At 35.0% G+C, this 23,062-nt stretch overlaps 1 protein-coding gene across 1 annotated transcript in view; it reads left to right on the plus strand.

The window, feature by feature from the left end:
* The window catches only part of Ccdc148 (coiled-coil domain containing 148), a 200,688-nt gene that overhangs the window by 114,423 nt on the left and 63,203 nt on the right, over positions 1–23,062 (plus strand). Inside the window, exon 10 of the mRNA XM_076866446.2 lies at positions 7,460–7,600. Within this exon, the coding sequence (XP_076722561.1) occupies positions 7,460–7,600 (141 nt within the window). The remainder of the gene's footprint in view (positions 1–7,459; positions 7,601–23,062) is intronic.

The following is a 23,062-nucleotide window of genomic DNA, read 5'->3' on the forward strand; positions in this document are numbered from 1 at the left end:
ATTCATATTTGTTCTGTGAAGTGTCTATTCAGTTCCTTTGCCCAGTTACTGATAAGGTTATTTGTTATTTTGGTGCTAAGTTTTTGAGTTCTTTGTATATCCTGGAGATTAGTGTTCTATCTGAGATACACGTGGTAAAGATGTTCTCCTATTCTGTAAGCTCTCTCTTCACATTCTTGATTGTTTTCTTTGCTGTGAAGAAAGTTTTTTGTTTGATGCCATGCCTTTTATTGATCCTTGATTTTACTTCTTGTGCTTTAGGAGTCTTGCTGAGGAATTCAGTTTCTAAGCAGACATGATAGAGATTGGGCCTACTCTTTCTTCTGTTAGGCACACAGTCTCTGGCCTAATGCGTAGGTCCTTGATCCACTTTGAGTTGAGTTTTGTGCAGGTAAGAGATAGGGGTCTGATTTCATTTTATTTCATATGGATTTCTAGTTATCCCAGCACTATTTGTTGAAAAACATAAACATACTTAAACAATTTATGTTTATGGCATCTTTGTCTAGTATGAGATAACTGTATTTATTTATTTATTTTTTTTAATTAATTTTTATTGTAGGTTGTTCAAAACATTACATAGTTCTTGATATATCATATTTCACACTTTGATTCAAGTGGGATATGAACTCCCATTTTTACCCCATATACAGATTGCAGAATCACTTCAGTTGCACAACCATTGATTTACATATTGCCATTCTGGAGTCTGTTGTATTCTGCTGCCTTTCCTATCCTCTACTATCCCCCCTCCCCCCTCCCCTCCCCTCTTCTCTCTCTACCCCCTCTACTGTAATTCATTTCTCCCCCTTATATTTTCCCTCCTTTCCCCTCACTTCCTCTTGTATGTAATTTTGTATACCCCTGAGGGTCTCCTTCCATTTACATGCAATTTCCCTTCTCTCTCCCTTTGTCTCTGTGTCTTCTATTCTATACTATTTGTCTTCAACTCTGTTTTGGTGTCAATACCATGCTATTTTTGTTATTATTGCTCTGTAGTATAGTTTTATATCTGATATTGTGATGCCTCCTACTTCACTCTTCTTACTAAGTATTGCTTTGGCTATTCTGGGACTCTTCTTTTTCCAAATGAATTTCATGACTGCTTTTTCTATTTCTATGAAGAACATCATTCGAATCTTAATAGGAATTGCCTTAAATCTGATAGTACTTTTGGTAGTATGGCCATTTTGACAATATTAATTCTGCCTACCCAAGAATGTGGGAGATCTTTTCATCTTGTAAGGTCTTCTTCAATTTATTTCTTTAGTGTTCTATAGTTTTCATTATAGAGATCTTTCATCTCTTTTATTAGATTAATTTCCAGTTTTATGAGGTTATTGACAATAGTATAGTTTTCTTAATTTCTCTTTCAGTTAATTCATCTCTGACATATAGAAATGCAATTGATTTATGGGTGTTCATTATATATCTTGCTACTTTGCTGAATTCATTTGTTAGTTCTAGAAGTTTTCTGATGGAGTTTTTGGATCTTCTAAATATAACATTGTGTCATTGGCAAATAGGGATAATTTGAATTCTCCTTTTCCTATTTATATCCCTTTAATTTCTTTCTTCTAATTGCTCTGGCTAGAATTTCTAGGACTATGTTGAATAGAAGTGGTGAAAGAGGGCATTCTTGTCTTATTCCAGTTTTTAGAGGGAATGCTTTCAATTTTTCTCCATTCAGAGTGATTTTGGCCTTGGGTTTAGCATAGAGAGCAGGAGATGTTCCTACTATCTCTAGTTTATCTAGTGTTTTGAGCATGAATGGATGCCGAATTTTATCAAATGCTTTTTCTTCATCTATTGAGATAATCTTGTTATTCTTATCTGTAAATCTATTGATGTGATAAATTACGTTTATTGATTTCCATATTTTGAACCAACATTATATCCCTGGGATGAACCCCACTTGATTATGGTGCACTGTCTTTTAAAAAATAATTTTTCATGTGATTTGCCACTCTTTTATTAAGAATTTTTGCATTTATATTCATCAGAAATATTGGTCTGAAGTTTTCTTTCTTTGAGGCATCTTTTTTTTTTTGGTATCAGATACCAAAACCAGACACTTGCTTCGTAGAATGAGTTTGGAAAGTTTCCCTCCTTTTTTATTTCATGGAATAACTTAAAGGGGATTGGTGTTATTTCTTCTTTGAAGGTTTAGTAGAACTCAGCTGTGAATTGGTCTGGTCCTGGATTTTTCTTTGTTTGTAGGCTTTTGATGGCATCTTCAATTTCAATGCTTGAAATTGATCTGTTTAAATTTTCTATGTCCTCCTGGTTCAATTTAGGTAGATCATATGTCTCTAGAAATTTGTCAATGTTTTCAAGTTTTTCTGTTTTATGAGAGTATAAATTTTCAAAATAGGTACTAGATTATCATCTGTACTTCAATAGTGTCCATTGTGATATTTTCTTTTTCCTCATGAATTTTAGTAACTTGAGTTTTCTTTCTCTTTCTATTTGTTAGCTTGGCTAAGGGTTTATCAATTTTATTGATTTTTTTTTCAAAGAACCAACTTTTTGTTTTGTCATGTTTTGGGATTGTTTCTTTTGTTTTAATTTCATTGATTTCAGGTCTAATTTTAACTATTTCCTGCCTTCTACTGATTTTGGTGTTGGTTTGTTCTTTTTCAAAGGCTTTAAGATGTAATGTTAGGTTATTTATTTGTTGACTTCTATTCTTATAATGAATGGACTCAATGTAATGAACTTTCCTCTTAGCATGGCCTTCATTATGTCCCAGAGATTTTGATATGTTGTGTTGCTATTCTCATTTATCTCTAGGTATTTTTTTTTATTTCATCCCTGATTTCTTTGGCTATTCATTGGTCATTCAATAGCATATTATTTAGTCTTCAGGTATAAGGATAGTTTCTATTTTTAATTTTATTATTGATTTCTAATCTCATTCCTTTATGATCTGATAGGATGCAAGGTATTATCTCTATTTTCTTTTTTTTGTATTTGGGAAGAATTTCTTGGTAGGATAATGTATGGTCTAAATTAGAGAAGGATCCATGTGCTGAGAAGAAATTGCATTTAGTCATTGATGGATGAAATATTCTATATGTATCTGTCAAATCTAAATTATTATGTATTTTTTTAGTTCTATAGCTTCTTTATTTAGATTTTGTTTGGAGGATCTATCCAGTGATGAAAGAGGTTTGTTAAAGTCACCCAGTATTATTGTGCTGTGGTCTATATACTTTTAAAATTGAGAAGGGTTTGTTAGATTATGTAGGTACTCCATTGTTTGGGCATAAATATTTATGATTATTACATTTTGTTGATTTAAAGCAGTATGAAATATCCTTCTTTGTCCCTTCTGATTAACTTTGGCTTGAAGTCTACTTTATTTGAATGAGAATGGAAACCCGTTTATTTAATAGATCAATGTGAATGATATCTTTTTTTCCCCATCCTTTCACCTTCAGTATGTGGATGCCTTTGCCTATAAGGTGAGTCTCTTCGAGACAGCACATTGTTGAGTCTTGTTTTTTAATCCATTCTGCCAGTCTGTTTCTTTTGATTGATGAGTTTAGGCCATGCATTCAATGTGATTTTTGAGATATGATTTTATTCCCTGACATTTTGATGTATTTCTGGTTTTTAATTTGAAATATTTTCTCCATTGATTCATTATGTTTTTAGTGTATTTCCTCCCTTGGCTGATTTTCACTTTAATTTTTTATGTCTTCTTTATGAAATATCTTATTGGGTATGTTTTGTAGTACAGGCTGTCCAATTTTGAATTCTTTTAACTTTTATTTAACATGGAAGGTTTTTCTTTTGTCATCAATTATGAAGCTTAATTTTGCTGGCATCCATTTTCTTTCATAGTTTGATACATATTATTCCAAGACCTCCTAGTTTTGAGGGTCTGAGTTGAGAGATCAGCTGAGATCCAGATTGGTTTCCCTCTAAATTTTACCTGTCATTTCTCTCTGGCAGCCTTTAAAATTCTATCCTTATTCTGTATGTTAGGTATACTCATAATAATGGCCTTGGTGTGGGGTCTGTTGTAATTTTGTATATTTGGAGTCCTGTAAGCCTCTTCGGTTTGATTTTTTCCATTTCATTCTTTAGTTGTGGGAAATTTTCTAATACTATTTCATTGAAAAGGTTGTATATTCCTTTCCTTTATATCTCTGAATCTTCATTTATCCCAATAAATTTTAAATTTGGATTTTCAGGTTATCTCATACTTCTTAGAATTTCTGTTTATAGTTCTTCTCTGACCATCTTCTCTGTCTGGTCAACTTTATTTTTAAGATTATATTTTATCTTCATTGCCTGAAGTTTTGCCTTTCAAGTGGTCTAGCCTGTTGGTGATGCTTTCTATTAAATTTTAATTTGATTTACTGTTTCCTTCATTTTGAAGATTTCTGCTTTTTTTTCAGAATTTCTATTGCTTTATTGAAATGATCTTTCACTTCCATATTTTCTCTCTGATTTCACTTCTTATGCCATCCTTTACTTCACAGATCAGTTTAACTATACACATTTTAAACTCCTCTGACATTTATCCCACTGTGGTGTCAAAGAACTCTGTTATTGAACTATCTTAGTTTGTTTGGAGTGATTTGTTCCCTTGCTTTTTCTTGTTGTTTGTGTGTCTATTTAACAGTGTGGATCTGTGGCAGTAGAGTTTCCACCCTGAGTGCTTATAATGTCACTGAAGTTTTCTAGTACCTCACTGTTTAGGAGGAGACAAGTAATTACAACAACCAATGAAAACAATATGCAGCATTAAACCAAATAGTTCCCACTATGATGTCTATAATGTTAATAATCACAGCAAACAGAAATTATATGATCAGTTATTGCCTACAATAAAAACAGCAAGTTCACAAATGGATTTATAATTTCAAATGGTAAAAAGGGAGAGAACAGAAGTGATATAGGACATGATGCTTATGAAGGAGGAGGAGAGAAAATAGAAGTAAAAATTTAAAGTAAGAGTGAAGGAGAGAGCAATAGAGATTGACTGTTAACAGAAAAAAAGAGAGAAAGAGAATCAAAAGAAACATGTAAGAAAAAAATATTTATATAAAGTAAAAATTTTAAAAAATTAAAAATAAAGGGACTGAGGTTGTGGCTCAGTGGCAAAGTGCTTGCCTAGCATGTGTGAGGCACTGGGTTCAATCCTCAGCACCACATAAAAATAAATAAAATAAAGGTATTGTGTTCATCTACAACTAAAAAATTAAAAAAATAAAGATAAAAGAATACAAAACAAAACTAAAATATACTAATCAAACATCCTAGTCCTCAAAAATCTGATCCATGAAAAAAAAAAAAACTAGCTCCAAAATGCTAAAAATGAGAAAAAAATATATGAGTATGTAAAAATGTCCACATCCCATTAAGGTCATAATTAAATGGAAAAAAGAAAAGAAAAAAGCAAAAAGAAAGAAAAAAAGATCTGGATGAAAAGTTAAAGAACTTTTTCCATTTGAGTTCAACAGGTTCTCAGCTTCTCTTATAAGCAGTTTTAAGTGGGTCATCTGGATTATGATGCTCCACCCTCCAGATTGCTAGAGTAAGAGAAGTAATCCTGTAAACAGAATTCCTGGAGGCAGGGTTTAGGCTTAGCTAGGCTCAGGGTTCTTTGCTGAATGCCAATTAGTCTGGAGATTTTAAAGCAGCCCACCCCTAGGGCCCAGTAATTGCTGATCCACACTGGAAGACTATACCTCAGAGATCTCTCTTGGGTTCCACTTGTGTAGTAGAGGAGCCAATTCTTAATCTCTTATGTCACCTGTGGATCTCACATCCTGGTCTTGGGGTTCAGTCTCCAAACTCAATCTCTCCTGCCCCTGCCCTTCCAAATCCCTGGCTAGATATATCTCTTCCAGTCAGTCCTGCAAGCAGCCAGATTGGAGGGGGAGGGATATAGCTGGGTGCATTTTCATTACCAGTTGTACCCTGTGTAAACCTCTCTCCATCTTTGATATTCTCTTGGTCACTTAAGCACACTCTATGTTGTGTAGCATATGTTTACTGGGCTGGTGTTTTGGACCAAACTCAGGTTTGCCAGGAATCAGCTTCCTCAGCTGCCAGTCCTCTTGCTGTGACTACAAAATGGTTCATTCCTTTGTCCTCCACATACCACCTGGAGAGATGGTGGCTTCTTTCTCACAAAAGGATATTGAGCAGCACGCCTTTTAATTTCATACAGCAAGGCAATGTCCTTGATTTCTAAATAATCTGTACCCAGACATACCTCAGGCCTCCTAAAATGGTAGGTTTCACTAATTCCCTTAACACTCCACTTTGCTTGCAGAGGGACTGCTCTGCCTGGTGTTTTTAGCCTGGTTGTGGCAGCAGCTGCATGGCTGAGAATTTCTTCCATATTTTGTTATATCCAACCTCCTGAGTTCCCGATCTGTGTTGAATGTCTAGTTTGAGTTTCAATAAAGCCCCTGCCCTTTTTTTTTTTTTTTCCCCACTTACCTTGCTGAGAAGCTGCCTATTTGCTTTCTTGGTTTCATGCTGCAGAGCAACCAGCAAAGCTACCTCCTCTATCCCAACATTTAGAGTCTTGCCAATTTTTTTATGTTGTTTTTTGGTTTTTGGTACCAGGGAGTGAACTCAGGTACACTTTACCACCGAGTCACATCCCCAGCCCTTTTTATTCTGAGACAGAGTCTCTAGGTTGTTTAAGTCCTCACTAAATTGCTGAGGCTGGATTTCAACTTGGGATCTTTCTGCCTCAGCCTCCCAAGCTGCTGGGATTATAGGCATGTGCCATGTATCTGGCCAAATTTTCTATTTTAAGCACCTTTGCCATGAATATTCCTATGGATACTTTGTTGTGTATTTGTCCAGTTGATTGTCTTTGGGGATTAAAACCTATAAGTATGTTATAATGTGATACATATTTACATATTATCAAAAACCCTACCAAAAAAGCCATATCAAATATACTTCTTTTAATAGCATGTATTAGTACTTCGGAAGTTCTTTTTAATGTCTAATTTTTTTCACCTTATTTCAGACTTGATTTTCATAATTATAAAATAAGGAAACTGAAATTTATCAGTGGGTTCTTAAACTTTTTAGGGTCCCAGAACCAACCATTCTAGAATTTTTGAGAGCTTTTTGGCCTAGTTTCCAGAAAAGCACACATACCAAAACACAGCATATTTTTACATACTACTTTTTGGAACTCATGGTTCCTTTAGAGTTAAATTACACCCTCTAATACTACACTCCATAAACCCAGATCAAGAATCTGTGAAGGAGGTGATTTGAGTTTGTTTGTTTGTTTGTTTCTTTTTAACACTAACACACACACATCTTGAACACACATGGATACACTCACATGCACACAGAATTTAAATTGGATTTGACAGGATTTGACTTCTGCTTGATATAGAAACTAACCTTATGTTAATTCACCTTAGTATATATAGTTATTGAAATTGAATGTTTCTATCTATTTCAGGTTTTCCAATGGCGAGCTCACCAGGAAGAGTTGGCAAGACTGGAAATTGAAATTTCTTCCAGAAGAAGAGAAAAGGAAGAGGAGAAAGAGAAACTATGGAAGAAGAAGGAATTGTTGAAAAGAAAAGAGAAGAAGAAAAAGGTATAAAATCTTCTGTCAGAGCAAAATCTTCTATAAAAGGGAAAATGAATATTTAATTGCCTGATTGAGCTTTAATTAATCTTGATGTTGGAAATGGAATTCTGAAAGACAATTCTGAGAGCATTTTAGAGTTTAGTTGAGTTTTGCTTTAGTTTATTTGAGCATCAAAGATTTGTGGGAATGGAAGAGAACCCACTTTGTTGACCTTCATGAGTATAGGTACCTGTGATTATAAGAGATGCTGTAGGAAAAAACAAAAAAGATGAAGTTTGTGACTACTACCAAGTCTTGAATTAAGGAGGTTCATGGCAAAGTTTTCAAGGTGCTTAGGTAGCATTTTGGTTGATAGCTATGTGGCAAAAAATTGTTAAACAGTAGTTGGTGAAATATATTGTATGAGGGATGGTATAATTCATTGAATGCCAAGAATTTACTTTTTGATTATATGTTAGTTTAGTTTTCTGCTTACTGATACAAAGTTACCATTCTTCTTTTGAGTGAACATTTGTTTAGCAATCTTAAAATTACCAAGAAACTTTGAAGGGAAGATATGGAAGATAGATCATATTTTATGTTTGAATTTTTAAATATATATATATATATATATATATATATATATATATATATATATATATATATATATATATATATATTTATATATATATACACACACACACACACACACACACACACACACACATATATATGAGTGTATGTGTGTGTGTGTGTGTATTTGAATGATATATTCATTTAGGTATTTGTGTTTGTTTTCACAACAAAAATTATACTGTTTCAGTGAAGATAGAGTGCTTGCCTAGCACGTGGGAAGCCCTCGGTTCGATCCTCAGCACCACATAAAAATAAATCAATAAAATAAAGATATTGTGTCCAGTTACAACCAAAAAATAAATTTTAAAAAATTTTATCAGATTTATTAATCAATTTTATGGGTTTGCTGACTCTGTGGAAATAATTCAGAAAAAGGCAATTAATTTGTGATCAACACAATGAAAAGAAATCTCTACAACCTGTGTGTTTCCACCAATAATAGCACATATCAGTACTCAAAAAGTTCACCTGCATTGATTTTATCTGCATAATGTAAAAAAAATGCTTTCTTCTGAAAATCTGATTATAGTGCTAAGAGTAACTAATTAATTCATAGTTACTGGTCGGCAAACTTTCTGGTTTTTTTTTTTTTTTTTTTTTTTTACATCTTGGGCTATGTGACTAATGAACTCTGTAAAGTCCCTATCTAAATGTTTTTCCTTCAAAGTAGAATATGTGGTAGATAAAAGAACTATGTATTTTGGGGCAATAAGACAGTTTTTCTGCATTTTATACTATAATTATTATTGTTCTTTATTTTATGCTTTTATATCAGCAAACTGAGTATAGAGGCAGCATCATAGAAAACCACACATATAAAGGTTATATTGTCATTTGACGAAGTTGCTAAGAAAATGTATTTCACAGTTGTTGTGTTTTTAATTAAAAAGTGAATTCAATTTCCACTACTATGGAATCGAGTGTGGTGATTTTATCAGAGTTGATGTTTAAAAGAAATAATTGTGTGTACCGTAGGAACTCATAAAATTGATCATGTTTCAAATAACATAAATGAATTATATATCCTCTGAGGCAACTTACTGATTATTTATTATCATGAAAGCACAGTGTTATGGTTTAGACACAAATTGTCCCCCAAAGACTTATGTGTTGAAGACTTGGTCCCCGGTGCAACAATGTTCAAAGGTGTGACTTTTGGGAAATGACTGGCTCATGAAGGCTCTGACCTTGTCAGTGGATTGATTAATCTGTTATAACTGAATAGACTCCTGGAGGGTGGTTGAAACTCTAGGCAAGTGGAGCATGGTGGGAGGAAGTAGGTCATTGGGGCATGTCTTTGGGAACTATGTATTATCTCTGCCCTCTGTGCTCCCCAGCTTTCCAGCTGCCATGACTTGAGCAGCTTTCTTCTACCATGACCTTCTGCCATGATATTCTGTCTTACTTCAGTCCCAGAGCAATGGAGTTGGCTGACCATGGACTGAAACCTCTGAAACCATTAACCAACATAAACCCTTCTTTCTCTAAGTTGTTTTTCTCAGGTGTTTGTCACAGCAATGAAAAGCTACCTAACATATACAGTATTTTAAAAATGTGTCCATGTAGTTTTGTCCTCTACCTGGATCCCTCTCCTGGCATTTCCTCTCTATGAATTAGCATGCCACAAATGATGTTTCTAAGCATTAGTGTACATTTAGTTTCATCTTAAATGTCATATAAGGAGATTTAGATACAGTTCCATTCTCTGGGGATTTACAAAGATAAAGAAAATACAAATGTTAACTTAAGTATTGAGAATGTAAATAAGGGCATTTAATTGTTAAAAACTAGATTTGAGTTGAATAGTTGTCATGGATACGTAAGAGAGGATGAAGGGACACTGCTAACTATCTTCTCTGCAGTATCTAAATAAGATTGCTGGAAGTAAAAGAAATATATTTTGAAAGATGAGAGAGAATGTGTGCACACACACATACAACACACACTTGTACTGAATGGAGTAATGGAAGGAATAATAAAACAATTACAATGGCTAAGGTGATGAAAGGGCTAATCCAAGTACACCTTAAAAGAAGAAGGTACTTACACCTGAAAGGATGAAGACTGAAGAGAATTTCAGTACCATTATTCATGTGTGTAGATTAAGATTAAATATCTACTGCATATTTTAGAATGAAAAATGAACCTATACCTCTGAGCATAAAGAAATGTTGAAAAGTTTTCATACCTAGAACGCATTTTTTAGCCCCTGGTTATATTTGATAAAGGGTATGCAGGGCATTGCTTTATTGTCTTTCACTTTATAATGAGGGATATTATAAGAAATGTCCTGTTAAAATGTTTTTCTTATTGGTATGGAGTATAGCTATAAGCCAAGTTTGTTTTCAAACCCTTAGAAATTTCATAGGACCAAATCATATGGTTTATTTTATTAACTTTCTTTTTAAAATATTTTTTATATTTATAAAATTTTTAAAGTACAGAGACTGACAAAATAAATGCATTAGCATCCTAGCATTGAAAATTTTAATATTTTTCATTTCACTTCAAATTTTTTTAAAAAATCTAAATTAAGTTGGATATTTCAGATAAAGCTGAAGTCCTTTTTTTTTTTTTTTTGAAGTCTTACTTAGTACCATTTCTCTTCTTTATCTCCCCAGAGGTAATCACAATCATTAATTTTATTTCTATCTTTCCAGGCCATATATTGATTTTAATATATTTTGACATAGAGCTTGTGATTTTAAATTTTTCATGAACACTATCATGTCATATCATTCTGCAACATATACTATTTTTTATCCTTGTTTTGAGATATACCTATATTAATGCATATTCTTAGTTTATTCTTTTAGTTGCTGTTTGGCATTCCACAGTAGCACAGACTACCATTTATCCATTCTCCTTGTGGCTGACATTTAAATTGGCAAAATTTTGGTTTTAGCTGCTGTGCTATAGCAGCCACCTCTTTCAATTCAATGAGTAACTGTGTTCAGGGCCTTCTCTAAGATAGACCTAAAAGGGTAATTGCTATGTTGTAGGATTTGTATATTTTTAATTTTATAAGTTTTTTTTTGACTTTATAAGCTATTACTACTACGCAGATGTGGTGGCACAGGCCTGTAATCCCAAGGGCTTTGGAGGCTGAGGCAAAAGGATTGCAGGTTTAAAGCCAGCTTCAGCAAAAGCAAGGCGTTGAGCAACTCGGTGAGACCCTGTCTCTAAATAAAATACAAAATAGCACTGGGGATGTGGCTTAGTGGTCGAGTGCCTCTGAGCTCAATTCATGATACTAAAAAAAAAAAAAAAAAAAAAATACAACCTTGATTTTTTAATTCTACCAGTCTGATAAAAGTGAAACATACCTTATTAAAATTTGAATTTGTATTTCCGTGATTACTTATAAAATTGAAAATCATTTCATGCTTACTAGTCAGTTTTTTCTCTGTAAATTTCATGTTTTTATTTATTTTCTATATTAATCAATAAAAGTACTTTATAAGTTCTGGATATTAATTTCTTATCAGTTATATGAATTACAGATACTTTCTTCCATTGGTCATTTGCCTTTTGATTTTTTTTTATACTAGGGGTGCTTAACCACTGAGCCATAAACCCAGCCCTTTTTATTTTTTATTTTGAGAGAGGGTCTCAAAAATAAGTTGCTTAGGGCCTCACTCAGTTGATGAGGCTGGCCTCAATCTTTCAATTCTCCTACTTCAGCTTCCTGAGTCATTGAGATTACAGGCATATGCCACCACACCCAGCTGCCTTTTAATTTTGTTTACAGTGTCATTTATAGTTTTACAGAAGTTTAAGATTATCCCTTTTATGTTTGCCTGTGCTAGAGGCCATATGCCTTTTGCCGACTGGTTCAGGACCAGTTTCTATATTGACTTTTAGGCTTGGGGCAGACACTGTGCTGCAAACCACTTGTGAATCCAACAGAACTTGTGCATGATACCAGCGTAGAATTCTGTACTTGACCTCTTTGGTCCTCTGTCCCCTTGTCATTCTCCTGTGGAAGGATCATGATCTAGCTAGTCCCTGCTTTGTGTCTGGTTGTGTCTTATATGCCATCTGTTCTTCGCAATTGGCTTGCCTCTGGCTTCTCTCTGTAGAGGTCCCACAATTGTCAAAGGATAGCCACCAGCCATTTAGATCTTTATTAGGTCCTACTTTTCTTTAAGAGTCCTTTGTCTTCAATTCCCTCTCCTTCCTCTGACTTTGAGTTCCATCTTTATTTTTAGTACTGGGGAATGTGTGTGTGTGTGTGTGTGTGTGTGTGTGTGTGTGTGTGTGTTATGATATATTTTGTCCAGAATTTTCTATATATTTGAGGTAGAAAAGGAGATTTCCATGTTAACACAGACATCCTGATGGAAAGAGCTGGCTATCTTTATATACACTAACTACAAACTTAGATTTTTCTTTGTTCGAACTCTTTTATATGTTGGAGGAAACTTTTGGTTCTTTAGCATTTAACAGCAGCTTGGCAGATAATCCCAGCAGGAATTTCCTCTAACTTTAGATATGTTGCTTTGTTAGCTTGCTTTTCTTTTCTTTTCTCCAACCCTCCCACCCCCACTGGTTCACCTACCTGTCCTTTTGTACTCATAAGGAAGCAGCAAAGGAGATAGAGAAACTATGCCATATGTAAAACCCCACCTTAGGATTTCCAAACAAGACAGGATTTTTCTTTTAATTCTTCTTCCCAGTAATTTGTCTTTTAGGGCTCATTTAATGTAAAAATATTTTAGTTTGTATTCAGTGTTAAAGTTTACCCTGGTAGGTGCCCAGCTCCTTAGACTACTTTTTTCTCTGGGTTTTTAAACTCTAAATGGGATATAATATTCACAGTTTTCAGTTTCATCTGAAGATTCAAGAAAAATTTTGATTCATAAGTTGTTAGATGATATTGGTAACTTTTCATAAGCATCTCATCTCTCTACTTTTAAAATTATTGTCCTGATAAAATCAGAAGACAATGCCTTTTCATAAATGATCCCTGAGAACTATTATAAACAACAAAATTCCTGTGCTAGTGGACCTTAAAATGTTTGATATATAATATTGGTCCCTGCACCACCTTTTCACTGGATGTGGCTCTTTGGGTGGTCTGAATAGCATGAAAATTGTTCTTCATCATAGAGTTTCAGGAGAGTTTGTTGCTGCATGATGCCTCATCTAGAACCCAAGGCAATGGTAGTTCCAGCATAGCTCCCGAATGGGATTTTAACAAGGATCCTGTGAAAAAGAGTCGTTTTTCTTTCCTGGTCTAGCATTTCAGAATTCTTTGCAAACTGTATCCAGCTCTTAGTCAAGCACTACAAACCACCACTTTGTACAGTCAAGGGGTGGGGAACAATTTTCAGGGAAGGCAGGATTCCTCCACTGGGCCTGTGACCTTGAACATTAACTTAGAAATGTTTCTAGGGAGGGATCTGTCATTTTGTAAATTGTCAGCCTCTTGTAGAATCATACCAGGAGTACCCAAAGTACCCAGCTTCAGTGGAATCTTGACACTGAGTGTTCCCATACATCTTCAGGGGATCTGGCAATCAGTCTGAATTCCATGCATCCTGCAGATAATTGGGAACAGGAGAGGCAGTCTACAATAAGGTCATAGGCTATCCCAAGAGGAATGCAGGCTGGAGGAAAGTACTGCTTCTCTGAAGACTCCAGGAGCTCTATGCCCAGAAGGGAATCCAGTGTCTTCTCAATTCAGAGCAAAGCAGTTCTTCCAGTGTGAGAATTTGTGGGTTCAGATGAGGGCAGTTATCAAAGGAATCATAAAATCTCTTCTGTAGTATTTTTTAATTTAATAGTATACTGATATGAAAAATTAAGAGTAGAGTCAAAAAGGTGGGGATGTAATAAATTTTTTAAAATGTCATATTTCAAACTGCTTTTTTAGCATTTTTGGGATTTTAGGAGTCCAGTTACTAACATTTTAACAAGCAGTCTTCTAAGATAGGCCCTGAAATTCTCTTCCCCTGCCTCTACACATGCCCTGCATAATCACCAGTACTTTAAATACTGTGAATTTTATTCCCACAATTAGATTATATGGCACAGATGGCCATATAATAGGGAGATTATCAGAATGGGCCTGACCCAATCACATAAGCCCTTTAAAGTAGAGAGTTTTTTCTGACTGGTTACAAGGAGGGTAATCAGAGATTTGAAGCACAGGGATCTGATGGCTAAAAGATTGAGGGAGTCATATGGCAAGGGGTGTGGGTGGCCTCTCAGAGCTGAAAATGTCCCTGGATCAGACAGCCAAGAAATGGAAAGCTATAACATAGTCTTATGACTAGAGAAACTTAATTCTAGCAAAAACAAGAATGGTGTTGGAAGCAAATTTTTCCCTAAATGAGAACTTGGTTTTGACAAAACTCATGATTTCAGTCTTGTGATACCATGAGCAGAGAGCCTAGTAATTTTATGCTGGACATCTGATTTACAAAATTCTGAGCTAATAAATGAGTGTTGTTTTAAGATCACAATTTAGTCATAATTTTTGTACAATAGAAACTTCAAAAAAAAAAAAAAAAAAACCTAATGTAGCTTTTGATATCTGGAAGTGAAATGTTGCCATAACAAATACCTTAAAGTGTGAAAGTGGCTTTAAAATTGCAAAGTAGAAAAAAGCTGGAATAATTTTAAAGATATCATTTTGAGGTTGATAGAGAAAGACTAGATTACCTTGAATAGGTGATTAGTAGCAATGTAGATGTTAAACATACAACTGGTGAGGGCTCAGGAAGAAGTGATGACCATTTTATTGAAAGCTGGATGAAGCAGGATTACTATTATAAAGTGACAGAAAGCTTGGGGAAATTGTACCTTGAAGCTGGATGGAAAAAAAATGTATAAGTAGTGAACTTCTCAAGTGATAAAAGAAGATTTGCAAGGGTGAAGGTGCCACCTGGCTTCTTTCTGCTACTGAAAGTTAAAAGGAGAGAGAGAAATTGAGAGAACTATTAACCAAAAAGGATCTGGATTTAATGCTTTGTGATATCCTCAGTCTATTCAGATGGAAAAAGACCCAAGAGGGAAGAAATTATTGCCAACAGGATGTCACAGATAAAAGATTGAATATGTGAACATACAGTCCTTTACCATATCCTCAAAAAGATCAAATATCAGAGTATTCAGTTACATAAAAGATCCTTCTAGGAGATTAAGGGTGGTTCTCCTGGGTCTTTTCAAACTAGATAGTCTCCAGGAAGTTTAAGGGTGATGTTCCTCAGCTACCCCAACAGAGGCCAAGAGTGAGAGGATAATCTCAAAAAGATTGTGGGTGTGGTTTTTGTCTAATGTAGTGAATTCAATTCTCATAAAATCCATAGAAGGCCTATTGGGTTCTCAAGAAAGGAACAGAGAAAGAGTGCAATATGAAGGGAGGCTAATGGGACCAGAATTCTACTGGTAGGAAGTAGACTGTAAAACTAAGTAGTCACAGGCCTGTACTACCATTAATAAAAAAGAATTCAGAGGGTGAAATCAAGAGCCCAGAGGGCTGGATTTGATTAAAGGCTATGGCTTTGAGGATTAAAGTCTATGGCTTTGAGTATTAAAGGCTATGACTGGCACCTGTGGCCACCTGACATTCCTAATACCTCCACCATTTAAGCAACCCCACCCATGTGGGTTCAGGGGGAGCTGATATTACTCATATCTCCCTGGAAGGGGACAGGCTGCCTACTGTAAGGTAGGGAAGGTAATATTGCTTCCCAAAGACAGATGATGTTTTAAAGAGAGACTAAGTTGAACTGCATATATTCAGTCACTTTTCCAAATTTGCCAAAATGAGGGGCACTGACTGAAACTTTTAGGAGAGGGAAAGTTCCCAACTATGAGAGGAGTAGAAGATAAGAATTCCCTCTAATAAGAATTTTGAAATATCTAAAATGATATTTCACAGAAGAAAGAGAACAGTTCAAAGACACATCTTTATTCAGTCATATACTGGCCTCATTACTATAACTAAATAACACATTAATAACCTCATTGGAATGGAGCCAAGAAATGTGGAAAATGGAGATCTTGGAATTGATCTAAGGGGATCCAGTTATCAGAATAAAGATGAAGAAGATCCAACATCAAAGAGAAATAAATAAAATTATAAACTGGTGTTTTAGTTAGCTTTTTTTGCAGCTGTGACTAAAAGACCCAACAAGAACAATTTTAGAAGAGGAAAAGTTGAGAGCCCATAGTTTCAGAGGTCTCAGTCCACAGACAACCAGCTCCATTCTCTAGGGCTCCAGGTGAGGTAGAACATGGTGGAGAAAGACTGTGGCTGCTCACATGATGATTAGGAAGCACAGAGAGATTCCATTCAGCAGATACAAAATATATACCCTAAAGCCATGCCTTCAATACCCACCTCATCCAGCCACATCCTACCCTCCTTCAGTTACTACTCAGTTAATCCCCATCAGAGGTTAATTCACGGATGGGTTAAGGCTCCTACAACCTAATCATTTCTCCTCTAAATCTTCTTGCATTTTTTCACACATGAGCTTTTGGGGGACACCTAACATCTAAAGTATAACAACTGGGTAGAAAATGGAGAAAGCCACAACCTGAGAGAGCCCATTGCAGGTAGGAAATGGCTCAGAGTGTTATTGAGCATATGGGCTTTTTCACTCACTCAGATCTGAGCTGGGGTTCAGCACTGCACTTGCTAATTGTATGACTTTAAAGGAAATTATCTTTCTTAGTTTTTAAAATCTATATAAAATTGAAAAAATTAAGTAAAATAATGCAGGTGAAGCAGTTAGCACATGCCTGGCTCCTAAAAATAAGTATAAATATGATTATAATATTTTTTGGTATTATTGTTAACCCTGTGGAATGGTACAGTAGAAAGTAATTAGAAAAATATCATGAGAATAACAGGCAGGTAGGGATAATAGTGATAATAATTAAAAGCAATGGTATTAAGGCTGATTCAGAAACTAAAATCCTGGACGCACAGTTCTTTTTACCTTTACTTAGTTGTTCTTATCTGGCAGGAAGTTGTCTCTAAAGTAACATAACTCTAATTCTAAAGTCTGTATAACTGTTTGAAAGTTCTTATGAGATTTTTCTAATCATAACATAAAGAATGCCCGAATAGGTATCTATAGTTATTCACTTTAAACCAAAGGATTATTGATTCATTGGTATAGTCTATGGTTCTTAGTAATCATTCATTCATTCACTTATTCAGTAAATATACACCAAGTGCCTTTAAAGTAATGAGTATTATACCCAGTCCTTCATTCTTCATACACTATGCTATTGTAAGAGGACACTCAAACAGAAATTGTCCCTCTTTTGGTAATTTTTTAAAGGCTTGCTCTGCCATGGGATAATTTGCAGTCCTTAGGTCAATGAAAGGTGTTTTGGTTTGATGTGACGTGTTCACCCAAAGATCATGTGTGAGACAATGCAAGAAGATTCAGAGGAGAAATGAGTGGGTTGTTAGAGTCTTAACCCATAGTGAATTAATCCTCTGATAGGAATTAACTAAGTGGTAACTGAAGTGGTAGGGTATGGCTGGAGGAGGTGGAAGTTGGGGTGTGGCTTTGAGATATATATTTGTATCTGGCAAATGGTAAACTCTCTCTCTCTGCTTTCTGATCATGCTGTGAGCCACATATCTTTGACACATCCTCCTGCCATATTGTTCTGCTTCACCTGGAGACTTGAGAAATAAAGCCAGCTGTCTATGGATTGAGGCCTCTGAAACCATGAGCCCTCAAATAAAGCTTTCCTTCTTTACAGTTGTTCTGGTCAGGTTCTTTAGTCATAGCAGTGGAAAGACCTGGTCAGGTTCTTTAGTCATAGCAGTGGAAAGACCAACTAAAACAGAAGGTTATACTAATAATACAGAAAGATTTCTTTTAGTTTCAAAATTTATACATACAACAAAAGAGTTAATTAAAAAAGGCTAAAAATACAAAATACAGTGAATTAAGTAGAGTTGATCATGAATACATATAATAAATTAAATACATATATATATATAAAATAATAACATAAATGTATACATATAACTATATATGTATCTGTATATACACATGCATTATAGCATGATTTTAAGATTAACTTCCTGCCACTTTCATGGGATGTTGATGAAGCACTGAGCTCGGAGTCATTAGGAGAGTGCCTTTATTCTCTTCAATGCCTAGGTCTCTATTTCCTGGTCCCTGTATCATCAAATCATGCTTTGGGCACCTATCCTCACACTGGCCTATGATGGTCTGATTACTTCCTACTGTGAATGACCTTATGCTAATAGAAGTTATTAGTTTTGCCATAGTTAATCGAAGTTCAGACCTTGCAGGATAGGCTTTTTGCCCTGACTGATTCCAGTAGGGCTCATCAGCCTTCTTTCTATTAATTTTCCTCTTTTTGTTTAGACCTTTAATTGCTATTGCATGCATTTGTGCACTGCAGGTATTGAAGGATATGGAACTGTTCTCTGCAATTTCCTTCAAATACCTGTGACTGATTGACTTTCATCTGCATTGAGTGCTCTGCGTTGAGGAGGGAGGGTGATATAGATTTGAGGGCTTTAGGTAGTAGAAAAAAGAACCTTTAGAATCAGGGTGCTTCCTGGAAAACAGCTCTTCAGAGAAGGTACCTCTTGCTGCTGGCCCAGGTCCTCTGTTTCTTCTAGGTCCTTGTCCCTCACAACATTCCTTCCCAGTCTTTTAACAGAGACCAAGGCTCCTTTGAGATAGAGATAGATAGATAGATAGATAGATAGATAGATAGATAGATAGATAGATAGATAGATAGATAGATATGAGTGAGTAAGGGGAGGAAAGAGGGGAAGGAGTTTTCTAACTGGATCCCAATTAGTCGAAAATGCCTTAAAATGTAAATATTGTCTGTTTATGAATTATATTAAAAGTATCAACTAAAACATGAACATAAATAAAAACATTATGGCAGCATTTAGCAACAGAGGGACATTCAGTTGTTTTAAAATTGACTTACAGGGCTGGGGATGTAGCTCAGTGGTAAAGCACTTGCTTAGCATGCTCAAGGCCCTCCCTGGGATCCATCCCCATTACTATATACAAAATAACATAACATACATAAAATAAAAAATTGTCTTACAACTTTTTTTTGACATTTTCATAAAATATAATATGGAATACAAGAACCCTGTTAGATTCTTGGACCCTCGAAACATGTCTGTGATCCCCTTGAACTTCAGCTTGACCTCTGTTCTAATGCCCACTCACTCAAATCTCTCAATGCAAGCAAATCTCTTTGTAAAGGAACCACCTGCCTCTAGAGCTGAAGTGTCCCTATAGGGCTGAGGGCCAACCTGTTGACTACTTCCTACTCTCTATCTTGTTTTTTTTTTTTCCTATTATTAGCTCCTAGATATGCGACCTTGCAAAGTTTGAGGGAGTCTTTTCTTTTCTTTTTTTTTTTTTCTTTCTTGGTAGTGCTGGGGATCAAACCCAGGGCCTCATGCATGCTAGGCAAATGCTACTACTGAGACACCCTCCAGTGTTTTTCTTAAGTATCAGTTTTTTTTTTTTAATGTGGAAATCTAATGAAATACCCAAAATATAGGAAGTAAAAAAATGAATGAGTAAATTATGAAGATATTATAATAGTAAAAAGGAAATGATAGTATATATTTTATGTAAACAGAACTCAAAAGTAAACTGGGGAATCAGACTTTAATGTAGAATGCGAGGTTCAATTATCCAAAAGAAACAAATCAAGAAACATCTAATTTGAAAATGTTTATAGTGTTCCTTGTTCTCTTACTAAAATTTAGAAATGATCCTTAAAGCAAGCTTATTAAATTAGCTGATTCTAATCTTCTAACTGAGCATAGAGTTTATTCTCAGTATGTCAACAGGTGACAGGAAAAATAAGATGATAACCCAAAGATGGTCCAATAGTTTTCCAGGAAGTATACTTTCCCTGGTTTCAACTGTCTTTTAAAAGTGAAAGCTTCCACTAGAATGTCTTTGAAAATACTGATGGAATCTTTCTATCTTTTGCTATGACATAATTTTAAGAAAATGTCAGATGGAGGAATTTTTTTAAAAAAGGAGAAGACTAACTGATCAAGAGCCAGATGTATTTGTTTTTCTGCAAAGATTTTCCAGTAGGCAGTTTTAGAAGAAGAAAACTTAAAAATTAACTCCAGGTGAGGTTTGATTATTCATAGTCTTTTGATATAATTAACAGATACTTAAACAGTGCTTGCTATATGCAAGGTACTGCTCTATGTTCATTTCATCTTCTTAACTCCCCTCAGAGATAAATAATAATATGATCCCAATTTTATAAATGAAGAAATTGAGACACATAGAAGTTGCAGAATGTCTCAAAAGTCATGTAGACATTAAGAGGTACAGTTAGGATATGAACCAAAGCAGTCTGACTCCATAGTGTATTATTTAAAATACTGTGCTATGTTGTCTATCATTGTGATTTTTGTTTGCTGTTAATTTTACAATTAATTCATTGTGAAAAATCACAATTTCAAGCTATTTGCTTTAGGCTCATTTTCATGATTTCAGTCTTGTCCTGGTTTGCTCAGAACTGTCCAATTGATAGCTACTTGATAATTTTAAAGATCTTTAATAGTACCTGCCTACTCACTAGTCAATTTTTTTTAATGTTCTAAAGGTGTACATAGCTCACTATGTCTGTTTCCTTACTCCTCTTAATATTCTCCCAGGAAAACTCTGAGTTAATAAACCACTGTGCCTCAACACTTTACAAGAAATCAGATCACTAGAATAAGTTTGTTATAGACAGATAAAAATATCTTTGTCATTGCATCCTTAGTACCTTTTTTTTGTTAAGTAGACTGAAAAAAAATATTAATTACTTTGATGTGGTCTTTACATATCTACATCCTTTTTACAATAAAATTGCCAGAGGCTTCCAGTATTAAATCCACCAACTTATCAGCCTTTATACCCATGACCCCACCACCCTTTCTTTTATAATGTTGAAGTGTCTGTGTTCCTCTGTAAGGCCAGCTCACTCCATTTGTCCACTGAATACAATCCTCTCAATCCCATTCAAGTTTGTCCCAATTGCCCTCCTCTCTCTTCTCCTACTTCTTCTAGATATATTCTATATATATGCTATTATGCCTTTCATCTAAAAAATACTTTTCCTTGATCCCATACTCTCTTTAGAAGATATCATTCCATAGCCTAAATATAATATCTTCAACCTCTCTCCTCCTGTTTTTTTTAATTTGTCTTGATTTTCTTTAATTGACATCAAATTGTCCATATTTATATGGCATAATGTGATGTTTTTAGCACATGTATACATTGTGAAATGTTCAAATCAGGGTAAACATATCTATCTCCTCAAGCATTTATTATTACTTTGTGGTGAAAACATTAAAAAATTCTTTAAACTTTTAAAATATATGCATATATTCATGTTATCTATAGTCACCCTACTGAGCAATAGCAGCCCAACACTTCTTACCCGTATTGAACTATAACTTAGTAACTTGTTGATAAGCCTTTCTTTAGCACCGCTCACCAGTTTCTGCTAACTGCTATTCTGCTCTCAACTTATATGATTAGATTACACATGAGTGAGATCATGAAGTACTTATCTTTCTGTGCCTGGGTTGTTTCACTTAACATAATGACCTCTAGTTCAATTCATGTAGTCACACATGACAGGATTTCATGCTTTTTTATGGCTGAACAAATATTCCATTGTGTGTATGTGCCACATTTTCTTTATCCATTCATCAGGTGGTGGACACTTAGGTTGTTTTCATTTCTTGGTTGTTGTGAATAGGGCTGTATTGAACCCGGCACTGCGGATGTCATACAGGTTTTCAATTCCTTTGGACACATCCCCTCCAGTAGAATTACTGGATCATGTGGTAGTTCTCTTTGAAGAATCTTCATGTTATTCTCCATAAAGGCTGTCCTAATTTACATTCCCACCAACAGAGTACAGGGTTCACTTTTCTCCACATCCTTGTCAGTAGTGGTTATCTTTTGTCTTTTTGACAATGGTCATTTTAAGTAGAGGAAATTGATACTTCATGGTGAATTTGATTTGTATTTCTCTGGTGATCGGTACCGTTGAACACTTTTTATTTTCAGTCTTCCTCTCAATGTTGTCTTTTTTCCAGCAAACGGGATGGATCTTCCTCATCACTCTATCTCCTAAGTTTTGAGTGTCCTTGGGGCTCAGTCCTTGTTATGGTTTCATTATAAGGTATCCCTGCTAAGTTCCTGTGTTAATGTAGTAATGTTCAGAGGTGAAATGATTATGAGAGCTACTAAAGAGACCTAATCAGTGGATTAATCCATTTGATGGATTAATAATATGAATGGATTAGTTGGTGGTAATTGTAGGAAGGTGGGGTACAGATAGAGGAAGTGGGTCACTGGTGGTGTGCCCTAAGGATTATATATTTTGTCCCTGGTTCCTCCCTCCCTCTGTCTCTGTCTCTCTCTTTCTGTCTCCTGCCTGGCTCCCATGAGGTGAGCAGCTTTCTTTCACTATGCCCATCTTCCTTGATGTTCTGCCTCATCCAGGGCCCAGAACAACAAAGTTGCCTGTCCATGGGCTGAACCTCTGATACCATGAGCTAAAATAAACTTTGCCTTTGCTAAATTATTCCTATCAGGTATTTTGGTCACAGCTACAAAAACTTAACTGATACAGTTCTCTAAGAATATCAATTTTCTAGGCAATCTAAACTAATCCAATATAACTACATATCATTTATATGTTTATTATAATAAATTGATATCTTTGGGGTAAACTTCTCTCTTAAACTCTAAACTCACATATCCAACTGTCTCAAATCTAATATGCCAAAACTATGTTCTTGCCTTTCCCTCCAAACCTATTCCTTCCCTT

This window comes from Callospermophilus lateralis, chromosome 9 (genome assembly GCF_048772815.1).
Source record: "Callospermophilus lateralis isolate mCalLat2 chromosome 9, mCalLat2.hap1, whole genome shotgun sequence".
Lineage (NCBI taxonomy): Eukaryota > Metazoa > Chordata > Mammalia > Rodentia > Sciuridae > Callospermophilus > Callospermophilus lateralis.